Source organism: Bufo gargarizans, chromosome 1 (assembly GCF_014858855.1).
Source record: "Bufo gargarizans isolate SCDJY-AF-19 chromosome 1, ASM1485885v1, whole genome shotgun sequence".
Taxonomy (NCBI): Eukaryota; Metazoa; Chordata; class Amphibia; order Anura; family Bufonidae; genus Bufo; species Bufo gargarizans.
In genome coordinates, this window is record NC_058080.1 from 324521497 (window position 1) to 324534335 (window position 12839).

General features: G+C 51.6%; 1 protein-coding gene across 2 annotated transcripts in view; it reads right to left on the reverse strand.

Annotated features, from left to right (window-relative positions):
• LONP1 (lon peptidase 1, mitochondrial) overlaps window positions 1-12839 on the reverse strand; it is a 210536-nt gene that overhangs the window by 168146 nt on the left and 29551 nt on the right. For both annotated transcript variants that reach the window (XM_044305881.1, XM_044305872.1), the window contains exon 4: window positions 4577-4790. In XM_044305881.1, the coding sequence (XP_044161816.1) occupies window positions 4577-4790 (214 nt within the window). The remainder of the gene's footprint in view (window positions 1-4576; window positions 4791-12839) is intronic.

The window sequence follows — 12839 nt, forward strand, 5'->3', positions numbered from 1 at the left end:
ATGGAGGAGTCCCTGTAGAACAGGGATGTCAAACTCGTGGCCCTCCAGCTGTTGCAAAACTACAACTCCCATCATGCCTGGCCATACTACAGCTATCAGGGAATGATGAGAGTTGTAGTTTTGCAACATCTGGAGGGCCATGAGTTTGACATCCATGCTGTAGAAGGAGGGATGTGGAGGGCACCACAGCCCACCAGTCGGAACCGGAGCGTGCCTGGTAACAGAAGTCCACCAACGAATACCCCGTGCAAATGCAGATGAGGGAAGGTAGTAACGTAGGAACCATGAGCCAGAGAAGGAAAAAGACAGAAGAAGAACAGGCTAGGTCTAAGCCCATTCCCCGTCTGAGACCGGCGCGATACAGAAGTAGCCAAGGAATAAGTGGCTGTGCAAAAAACTTTGCCTGAGGAGGAAGCCAGGCAAGGGGAGTCACACTGTATTGCTAGCACCATACCCCAGCAGAGGAGGGGGCCACCCGCAGAGGCCACCAAATTCAGTGCTAGAAGAGTCCACCACCTGACGAAAGAGCTGTGCAGCAAGAACCCAAGTATGTAGTGGTAACGCAGTACTGCTCCCACAGTAGTAGCCAGTGCTTGTCCCGTCAGCGCAAAACTGAGGGGGAGGCCTGACTATCCATAGAAGCCACGTACCATACTGCCCCAGTTAAGTAGAGTTAACCTTAAAAACTCTACCAGTGTCAGGTTAGGACCCCTACCTGAGGGGGATGTCCCACTGCAGCAACCACGAACTCAAGCATTAGCGAAAAGCTGCACCTGTGGAGGAGAACACGCTGTAGCAGCTAAACCAGAGTGCCCACATAACCATATTTCCAGAGGAGGAGGAGTGGTGGATAGAGAATACGGAGTCAGTGAAACACTCGACTCGGTGGAACGTACTGACCATATATGTGCATTGGTGTACCGTGACCGACTGTAACAGTGGAGGCCCATGGAGATGGGGGGTCTCTAGGACACATAAGTGTTGCTAGGTAACCCCCTGAGAAGACAGAGGATATTATAATCATGCCCAAAACCAGCACCAAAAGAAATAAGGATACCATGTGGAATAGCCACCGTATCCACTGGCAGCACCCATACACCACTAGATGAAGAGTACCGGGCACCCGCGGGTACCGACTGTTGCCATGCCCCACTTGCAAAATAAGATAATGCATCTAGAGCCGTGGCGTAGTTGAATTGTGGCATCCCAAGATGCCTAGTTATTCCACCGCTAATGGATCACTTGTAGAAGGGGGTAATGCAAAAGGAAGCACGGTGATGTGCAGGACTGTATCCAATGGTGGTGCAATTGCCCTACCTATAGAAGGTGGAATGCATACGGCAAGTATTAGCCAGTGGTAGGGAAAAATACTCCACCTATGAAGATAGGTTAATGCCCACAGCGAGAACTAATGTATATATGGCGAGTCCTGTACCCCGTGGGAGTGCAATTATTGCAGCTAAGTAAGGGGGCAATGCATACAGCACACATTGTAACCAGTGATAATGTCATTGCGCCACCTATGGAAGGGGCTAATGCATATGGCAGGTACTGAACCCAGTGGAGATGCAATTCCGCCACCTACAGAAGGGGGAAATTATACGTCCAGCACTGAAAACAGTGTTACTAGTCCATCTATGTCAGGGGACAATGTATAAGGCAAGTACTGTATCCCGAAGTAGTGCAAGTACTCCGCCTATGGAAGGGGGTAATGCATACGACAAGTAGTGCTGGCCACTGTAGAAGCAATCTTGGGAGATTGCTTTGGATTCATATGAGGGTCTGAATCAGTGATTCTACCCCCCCTCCCTCGGACAGACCCTCTCCTGTGAGGGAGGGTGTGGGTGCAGAGATATTCGAGGAGAAAGATGTGCTGTGGTCCGCATGCGCGAAGGTCTACCCCTCAGAATCTCGCCCCTGGCAGTTGCGGACTGCGCAGGTGGAGACTTATCAACCAAAACTACCCAGGGGGTGGAATGGGAACTTCTAGAGGTCTGTCCACCGGATTGCGCAGGCGGCGCATTATCAAACGAATCCGGAGGGTGGATTGCACAGGTGGAGAATTATCAACCAAATGACCCAGGAGGGTGGATTAGGAATACCAGAGGTTCTCCAATGTATTGCAGAGGTGGAGAATTATCAAACTGCCCCGGAGGACGGATTGGAACCCTTCAGAGGTCCTCCATGGGATTTGCTAAGGTGGAGAATAATCAACCAAACGGCCCTGAAGGGCGGATTGGGAACTATGAGAGGTCCTCCTTATCAGAGATAGGACAGGGTGGTCCTGCGTTAGTGAGGGCTGAGGAAGGGGACCCGTATGGCGCACATCTTTTTTTATAAAACGAAGATGCCGGCCTCAAGTGCACAAGAGGCAGGAAAGTGTTAAATTCCTCCACATTAGTAACCTTGCACTAGGAGTAGATCCCCAGATATGCCGGCCTAAAGAGGTGACTGGACAGTGAAGTGTTAAGGCCATTTTGAGGACATGGGGCGGAGCTCAGCATGCTTCTGGGGGGGGGGGGGGGGGGGGGTAGTACGGCGGGAAGAATTTGCGCCAGAGTGCACCCCCCTCCCCCCTACCAGGCGGTGATCCAAGCCCCTAGCCGACTAGGGCATTGCTAGCCCCTGCATCTGCCGGGCGAAAAACATTGTGGCCGGAGAACCGTTGCGGTGCCGGACGATCGCAGGGCGGTTAACCCCCTCCAGAGCGACACGCCAGGCGTCAGCTCCCGAAAGGGGTGGATAATGGTAGGTGCCATTTCAGGAAGATTCCTCCTGTCTTGACAACAATGAGTGACCTGTGCCAGAGGGGGAGTAAAGGGAATGCTTCAGGGGTGCTGGACTATGCTGAAGCCCTGTGCTGTTTGAGGACTATTGCCACCAAGAGGGAGGGAGGGGGGAGACCAACCCAAGAGGATTAAGGGTTCCTATCACCTCGTTTTGACATAATTAGCTGTCAGACACTAGCGATCCGCTAGTGTCTGCTCTACCAAACAATGCTATTATATTACCTTTGCGTGCAGCAGTTTGCCTAAAAAACAAACTTTTATTGACATGCTAATGAGCCTCTAGGTGCTATGGGGGCGTCTTTTCAGCACCTACAGGCTCAGTCTACTCACACAAAATACCGCCCAGCGCGTCCCTCTAGCCCGCCCATCTCCTCTGGAATGTGATCCTCCCTCTGAGCCAGCGGACGAATTCTCACGCCTGCGCCGTGCGAGTCTGTATTCGGCGCAGGCGCAGTGACTGTCTGAACGCTCCCTGCGCCGGCATCTCCACTGCGCCTGCGCCATCTGTTCCTCGGAGCACTCTGACGTAATCGGCGCAGGCGCAGTGGAGATGTCTGTGCAGGGAGCGGTCAGACATTCACTGTGCCTGCGCCGAATACAGACACGCATGGCGCAGGCGCGAGAATTCGTCCGCTGGGTCAGAGGGAGGATTGCATTCCAGAGGAGATGGACGAGCTGGATGGACGCGCTGGGCGGCATTTTGTGTGAGTAGAACGAGCCTCTAGGTGCTGAAAAAAAAGACACCCCCATAGCACCTCATTAGGCTCATTAGCATATCAATAAAAGTTCGTTTTTTAGGCAAACGGCTGCACACAAAAGGTAATATAATAGCATTGTTTGGTAGCGCAGACACTAGCGGATCGCTAATTATGTCAAAACGAGGTGATAGGAACCCTTTAAACATACTTACCTAGTCCCATGTACTCGCCTCATCTTCATCCTCCTCTTTCCTGCCGCCATCTTCACCCTTCTTCTCCAGCAGGGTCACCCCTACTGGCACCCTAGTGGCGAGACGCTGGAAAAGGGTCTTGGATGGGTGACCCTTCTGCTGGCGGGATGCAGGGAGCGAGGCTGCCCTGGTCCACCTTGTCTTCTCTTTGGGGGAGGAGGCAGCGTGGCAGACCAAGGGGAGAACAGGGAGGCTAGGTGACACTAGAAAAAAAAACTGAAGCTCTCTCTCCAGGCTGGAGGGGGTATAGCTGCCAGGGGAGGAGCTAACAGCTTTTACTAGTGTCAACGCCTCCTAGAGGACATGGCTATACCCACGGCGAGAAAATATTTTATCACATTTATAAAGCTACTTTCACACTAGCATTAATATTTTCCTGTATTCAGATCAGTCATAAGGTCTCAATACCAGAAAAAAAATGCTTCCGTTTTGTCCCCATTCAGTGTCAATGGGGACAAAACGTAACTGAACAGAGGGGAATGCTCCAAAAAAGCATTCTGTTCTCATACCAGAGTGCAAACCAGTTTTTCCGTCATGACCCACAATGGAAGTCAACGGGGCCGGATCTGTTTTCTCAGACACAATCCGACAATAGAAAACAGATCCGTCCCCCATTGACTTTCAATGGAGTTCATGACGGATTGGTCTTGGGTATGTTAAAGATAATACAACCTGGTCTGTTCATTACGGATGCAGATGGTTGTATTATCAGTAACACAAGCGTTTTTTCTGAACCCTGCCGGATCCAGTAAAAACGCTGGTGTGAAAGTAGCTTAAGTGGTGAATCAAACAACAGCAGCCTAAGAAAACAAGCAGAGACAACCGCACATGCTCTTACTTTGACTTCCTCAGTGATCTTGAACTCCTCATGAGCTACATTGTCCACTTCAACCATAAGAACGTCAGGTACCATTTTTGGATCAAGAACAACTTGCTCGCTCTTTTCCTTCTCATTAACATGCCTGCTGATTGAGTTTCTTTTTTTCCCTTCTACTTCCTCTTCAGTTTTGAACTCATCAGCTTCAACATGAAGTTGTTTATTGATATGGATCCTATAAAATAAATTGTACAAAAGGGAAAAGCAGATTTTTTTGTGAAACTCTCCTGTAAAACCTTTTTCTGAACTTTTCCATTGGGGGGACACAGACCATGGGTATAGCTTAGAGGTATTAGTAGGAGGGACACTATGCAAATACAAAAGAGCTGCTCCTCCTCCTCGGGCTATACCCCCCCCCAAACCCGATCTTGGTAAAGACCCGAGGGGCGGTTGCTAGCCCGAAAGGAAGGGCGACAAACTGATAGTGCTGACCACCAATGGCAAAGCGCAGGAATCGTTGGTGAGATTCTGCGATCGGAATAGGGCTGCAGCTAACGATTATTTGAATAATCGATTAGTTGTCGATAATTTCATTGATTAAATCTGGGGGGGAAAAAACCACCAAAATGACAAAAAAAAAAAAAAAAAAAAAAAAAGGGTTTATATGATTTTTCTTGAAAAATTATGTTCAAAGGCCATATTAAAACAAATTGTGAATGGGGGATCCGGGGACGGCACACTTATGGAGGGGATCCGGGGATCTGTGGATGGAGCCGTTATTTTGGGGGGGGGGGGGGATGGGGATCTGTGGGTGGCACCATTATGGGGGATCTATGGATAGCATTATTATGGGGGGGGGGGATCTGTGGATGACTATGCTATGGGGGATCTATGGATGACACTATACAGCATCTTATGCTATATGTGTCATCCACAGATCTCCCCCCATAGCAGTGTCATCCACAGATCCCCCTCCCCATAACAGTGCTATCCACAGATCCCCCATAATAGTGCCATACACAGATCCCCCTCCCCATAACAGCCCTGGCCCCGCCGCTCACGGCAGTAGACTATTCCTTAACTGGCAGTAACTTTTACTTTAAATCACTGCATCTTCTTTTACCTTACAATGAAGCTCCAGTAACAGGCAGAGCAGGCGGCGTCGTAACATCACTTACTCACGTGACGCACATGCTCCGCCTACTTTATGAAGGAGGCGGAGCGGGCGTGTCACGTGAGTAAGTGACGTTACGCCGCCGCCCACTCTGCCTGTTACTGGAGCTTCATTTTAAGGTAAAAGAAGATGCAGTGATTGAATGTTCAAGGACCCGCAGACATAGAGCCTGACCGCCCGCTCCCACCTGCATATCAACGAATCGGCCGATTATTCGATAACGGGATTCGTTGACAACGAATCCCTTTACCGATTATAATCGATAACGTCAATTAATCGTTGCAGCCCTAGATCGGAACATGCAGATAGACGTCCTGGATGTCCAAGGACGCGAGGAACTCCCCTGGAAGAAGAGAAACAATAACTGAGAGTGGGGGGGGGGGGGGAATAGGGGGATTCCATTCGAAACCTCCGCACCCGCAAAAATTTTACCAGTTTTAGATCCAGGATCGGGCGCACCGATCCCTCCTTCTTTGGGACCACAAACAGGTTTGAATAGAAACCTGAGCCCTGTTCTTCTGGTGGAACTGGAGTAATAACCCCCTGGTCCAGAAGGGAGGAAACTGCCTTTAAGAGATCTGAAGCTCGGTGCGGATTAGAGGAGGGAAAAAACGTTCCGGCGGTCTGGACCCGAACTCTATCTTGTAACCGGATGTTACAATCTCTAGGGCCCATGCGTCCTGAACATGAGCCCTCCAAACCTGCTGATAAGAGAGCAGGTGTCCTGTGATCCCCCTGCGGAGGAAGCAGGAGATGTTCTGTTAGAAGAGAAGCGGCGAAAGGACTGGTACCGAGAACTGGAAGTCCTAGCCCGAAAAGGGCGCTTAGATCTAGGCTGGGGAAGATGAGTGCTCTTGCCCCCAGTAGCGGCAGAGATGAACTCATCAAGTTGAGCCCCAAAAAGTCTGGAACCCTCAAAAGGGGAAGTTGGCAAGGGAACGCTTGGAGGAAGCGTCGGCGTCCCATAGCTTCAACCAGACCTCCCTGCGTTGAATGACAGAGGGCCGAAATGCGGGCAAAAAGGGAACCAATGTCCATGGAAGCCTTGCAGAGGAATTTGGAAGCCTGAGACATCTGGAGAACCAAATCCAGAGTGTCCGCAGACGCACCTTGGTCCGCCAGGTCCTGGTGATGGCGCTGCAACCACATCGAGAGAGCTCTGGCCACCCATGCCGAGGCAAAGGCAGGTCGCAGGGACGTGCCCACCAGTGAGAAAATGGATTTGGCCAGAGAATCTAGGCGCCTGTCCACAGCGTCCTGCAGAGAGGAGCCGTCCAGGACAGGGAGGGCCGTGTTTTTGGCCAACCTGGCTACCGGGGGATCCACCTTAGGGGGAGAAGACCACTTCTCCACGCTGTCCGCTGTGAAAGGATAGAGGGTATCCATGCATTCGGTCCCATACCCTGGATATGACCTCAGAAAATTCCTCATGGACCGGAAAGGCAGCAGCCTCCGGTTTTTGGGGAGGAAAAAGGGCGAACTCCCTCCTAGTGGAAGGAGGAGAATCCCCTTGGAGATTAAAGGTGTCACGGACAGCCGCTACTAAGCCAGCCACCATGGTGGAGAGCTTAGGCGGAGCGGAAGGTCCGGCTCCGTGACCTCGTCCGAGCCGGACAATTCCCCCTCAGACCCGCGCTCCCTGGGGGAGAAAAAGAGTAGTCTGAGCATGCTTCTAGACGAGGGGGAGAAGCAGAGTCATCCGAGGAGGGATGCTGTCGCTCACGCTGCCTCTTAGTAGTCAGGCGTCCTCTGCGGGAACCACTGGGAGGAGACGGAGTGGTTGGCGCCGCAGTATTGGAGGCTGCCATACGTTCCATGAAGGACATGGCTGTCTTGGCGAATAAGGCAAATCAGCGGCCGCACTGGACATGGCAGATGTCCAAGCGGGTGGACTGGTCTGGGCAAGAGAAGGGGAGAAAGGGTGACTCTGTCCGGGGGCAGGGCAGGAGGCACAGATACCAGTGACAAAGTGGAAGACGACAAACAAACAAACAAACACACACTCTTTACAGGACCTTATTGGGGTCTGAGAAGAGGTCTTAACAGACTTAGGTTTTGGCATGATGGCAACCAAAGAGAAATATAGCTGCAGCTAGAAGCTGACAATCCTACCACCCAGGCACAGCACAGGAATCACCAGAGGAGCAGGGAGCAGGAGAGCAGCCGCCCGGCAAGAGAAGAACTCACAGTAGCAGAGGAGGGAGCCGGAGCGAAGCGCTAGGCTCCGCCCCCCAGGACGCGTCATAGATGCGCGAAAAAAGCGCGCTCCATTCCCGGGCTACTGATGAAAAGGCCCCCGGCGCCGAACGTGGCGTCGCGGGGGTTAATAATAGGTATGGCCGCTGATGCAGGGGAAGGCAGAGGAACCCGGAAAGCGGGAAACCGCTGCTGGTGTGTGCCGCTGTATTCTAGGGAGCTGCGCCGGCACTGGCGCCGCTCTAATCAGAAGTGTTGCATAAAGGGAAAGCCATGGTCTTATTAAAATGCCTCCAGATTCCCTAGCGCCCCAGACAGATGATTCACCCAAGTCCCCATTCACCCAGACGGCCCATAGGTCTCAGTGCAGAGGAGGGGAGGGAAGGGAAGGGAGGAGGGAGGGAGGGGACAGAGGATGCAGCTTCATACTTATCTGCTCCTGCAGTCTTCTCCCTCTGTCCTGTACCAGCGGGGCTTACCTCTTCAGACATCTGACTCACCTGAGTTCAGTGCTCTGGAGGGAGGGCAGCAGCAGGTGACCCAGGAGCTGGTGGGATGCCGGAGCTGACAGGTCGAGACCGGCCAGCGCACAAAACGTGCGCTGACCGCTTCAAAACGTGCGCCCGCCCCTGCACCTTGCATAGCGCTGCCGCTGAGTAACATTACTTCCTCTTGCTCCTGGCCCGGATCCTTCTTGCTCCGCCTCCCTTAGTCAAGTCTCCACCCACCATCTGACATCACCGTCGTCACCCACCAGTGAAGGCTCTATTGTATATGTGGCAAATCGATCCCCTGTGCGAGTACTGGCGTCTCTGGAGAGACTTTTCCTGCGGCTGCCTCACTAGTGTGTGCTCCGATGACGAAATTATAAACTTACTACTTCCCGCAGCGGCCGCTCCAGCTCTCCCTCCTCCTTGCTCCCATATTCAAATCTCTGCCCACCGGCATCTGATGTCAGAATCGGAGCACACAAGCGAGGCAGCCGCGGGAAAGGTATATCGCAAAGTATTACTGCATGTATGGTGGCCTGTGGCCCCCATACCGTGCAACGTCTCATGGTGGCCTGTGCCCCCATACCGTGCAACGTCTCCTTGTGGCTGCCCCCATACCGTGCAACGTCTCCTTGTGGCTGCCCCCATACCGTGCAACGTCTCCTTGTGGCTGCCCCCATACCGTGCAACGTCTCCTTGTGGCTGCCCCCATACCGTGCAACGTCTCCTTGTGGCTGCCCCCATACCGTGCAACGTCTCCTTGTGGCTGCCCCCATACCGTGCAACGTCTCCTTGTGGCTGCCCCCATACCGTGCAACGTCTCCTTGTGGCTGCCCCCATACCGTGCAACGTCTCCTTGTGGCTGCCCCCATACCGTGCAACGTCTCCTTGTGGCTGCCCCCATACCGTGCAACGTCTCCTTGTGGCTGTCCCCATACCGTGCAACGTCTCCTTGTGGCTGTCCCCATACCGTGCAACGTCTCCTTGTGGCTGTCCCCATACCGTGCAACGTCTCCTTGTGTTTTTTTTCCTTTTCATTTGCATAGTGTCCCTCCTACTAATACCTCTAAGCTATACCCATGGTCTGTGTCCCCCAATGGTAAAAAGTAAGCAAAATATAAAAAAAAACTTAAAATTATCCATAAAAAGTATAACAATTAAATTGTGTAGCATTTTACATTACTATATGCATTCATGAATCTTCATAAAGAATACTCTGAAAAAAATTATCAAGTAGTTGTGGAACATGAGAACAGTGGGGCACATTAATACTGAAATTGTATGGTATAGAAGACTAACTGTAAAGTTTTAAAATAATTTTTACCACACAGTAATATCTAATATGACATTAGTGGCTGCATCCTGTAAAAAAAAAATTGTGGAAACTGTTGTAAAGCCACAGGTGGTATTTCACATGAAGAATGAGGATGATCTCTATTATACAGTATAAGAATGTGACAATGTGACTGGAACATTGTCACATTCTCCTATACTAGAGATTAGGCCACGATCAAGGTCTGAGATGGACCGAAGCGTTGGCCGTTTTTGTAACTCGTGGATTAGACCTCTTGGTGCTTTGCTAAAAATAGGAATGGATTAGTCAAGCAATTTTTGGAACACTCGGGTTTCCACAGTCTGTTAGGTGCTACCCTTCCACAAAGCACCTACTAGATTTTTTCTGGAAGAGTAAAAATATTCCTCTTACCATTTTTGAGGTTTAAGTTTAGCCAAGGAGTACAAAAATTGCAGAAATACACTAAATATACATCATACACTAAATATAAGACCACCGTCGCCATAACAGAGCCATACACACTGCTTCCATAAGGGTGGCTTCATATCGGGTTTTCTCTATCTGTTTAACATACACTTTCGGGGAGAAAAAATAAAATAGCACACCGTTTTTCTATGTGTTTAAACTTAACCTAAGTTTAAAGCTGGTTACGCAAATTATGTATCAATGGTGCCCACTAATTAGATTATAATAAATTGAATAATGGAAAACCTAAAAAGGAGATTTTTGTGAAACTCACCTGTAAAATCTTTTTCTCGTCTTTTCCATTGGGGGACACAGACCATGGGTATAGCTTAGAGGTATTAGTAGGAGGGACACTATGCAAATGAAAGAGCTCCTCCTCCTCAGGCTATACCCCCAGACTCCACCAGGAGGAACTCAGGCGTTGCACAAGCAGTAGGAGAAGGAGCAAGAAAAAATCATGGAAACCATTGGACCAAGCCATAAAGGTCCAACCAGAAACAGAAAAACTGAACTAAAGACCCCTCCTGTAACAGGAATAATGGGTGGGAGCTGTGTCCCCCAATGGAAAAGACGAGAAAAAGATTTTACAGGTGAGTTTCACAAAAATCTCCTTTTCTCGTGCTTTTTTCCATTGGGGGACACAGACCATGGGACGTCCAAAAGCAGTCCATGGGGTGGGAAAAAATATCAGCACCGCCAGGAGGAACGCCCCAACGGTCAAACAGGAACCACAGCCTGCAAAACCCTGCAGCCAAAGCCGCATCAGCCGAAGCCAGTGAATGCAACTGACAAAAATTTGCAAAGGTATGCAAGGACGACCAGGTGGCCGCCGTACACAGCTGAGACGCAGAGGCACGACTGCGTCTTGCCCAGGAAGCCCCCTCCGCCCCAATGGAGTGAGCGGCAATTCTAGCCGGGGGAACTCCACCACAAGCGTGACAAGCCGCGGAAATAGCCAAGCAGATCCAGAGCGCCAAGAACGGCGGATGGAAGCAGTAGCCGCGAGACACACCTTCAGGACCCGTACAACATCCAGGGAATGCAGAGTGCGTTCCTTGGGGTTAGCCGGAGAAGGACAAAAGGAAGGCAGGACAAGATCCTCATCAAGGCAGAAGGGAGAGACCACCCTGGGCAAAAAGAAGGGGACTGGACGGAGCACAACTTAATCCTGGAGGAAAACCAATAAGGCTCCTGACAGGAAAGAGCGGCCAGCTTCGACACCAGTCTGACCTAAAAGCTCGTGATGGGACGTGAACTCACAGCCACTGCATAATAGCCCAGAACTTTAATCACTACGCAATGTAGCTGTATCAGAAGCTATGGTCACAAGGAAGTCCAGATGAGAACAGTCAGAGAGACCCTCCTCAAAGGCTCGAAGGGAGCCGACTGCAGAGCGCGCAGAACCAAATTGAGATCCCAAGGAGACAAAGGGGGAACATACGGGGAACCGAATGCGCCACCCCCGAAGAAAGGTCACCACCGGACCCTTAAGAGCAAGGGACCTCTGACGGCCCGCGCCGAAACCTGACCTTACAGGGAACTAAGCGACAGTCCCTGCACAAGCCCAGACTGAAGAAAAGACAGTACCATCAAGATGGAAAACCGAAGGGGAGGGAACCCCGAACCCTCAAAAAAGGATAGGAAGGCCATCCAGGTACGATAGTAAATCCGGGAGGAAGAAGACTTCCCCGGACTGATCATGGTCCTAACCACTGAATCCGAGAACCCCATCTTTATCAGGATGGCGGTTTCAACAGTCACGCCGGTAAACGAAGAGACCGCAAATTCCGGTGGAAGAACGGGCCCTGAGACAGTAGGTCCTGTCCGTCGGGAAGAGGCCATGGGGCGTCCGCCAGCAACCGAGCCACGTCCGAAAAACCACGCGAGGCGAGGCCACCCTGAGGTGATGAGAACGGTCGGAGTCCCTTCCGCCTCGAACTGGCGTAGACCCTTTGGTAGGAGAGGAAAACAGAGGAGGCTGAAGTCCTGCCACGGAGACACCTGCGCATCCATCCGTACTCCTCCGGATCTCGGGCGCGAGCCAGGACCACTGGGATCTTGTTGTTGAACCCGGACGCCATTAAGTCCACATCCGGACGGTCCCATCTGTGGCAGATTTCTTCGAACCCTTCTGGATGCAGAGACCACTCGCTTGGATCCACCGTGTTGTGGCTTAGAAAGTCCGCTGTCCAGTTGTCCATTCCTGGAATGCAAACTGCTGACAACACCGGAACGTGAGTCTCCGCCCACGTCAGAATTCACTTCACCTCCTGCATCACCATCCGGCTGCGGGTCCCGTCCTGATGGTCGATATAGGCCACGGCCGCGGCATTGCCCGTTTGAACCCGCACTGGGAGGCCCGCAAGGAGAGAGGTCCAATAGGAGAGAGAGAGCGGAAAAAAAAATCGCCCTCAGTTCCAGAAAGTTGATTGGAAGGCGAGACTCTGCCGCCGGCCAAATTCCTTGAACCGTGCGAGACTGGAAAACGCCCCCCCAACCCAGGATGCTGGCATCGGTGGCGGCGATCGTCCAGGAGAATGCGAGAAAGGAACTCCCCGACCTCAGGTTCTTTGGGAACAGCCACCAAGGGAGAACTGCCTGAACCCGCTGAAAGGTAAAGGATCTCCTGTTGCGCCAGGCGAGTGTGAAACTGGGCATATGGAA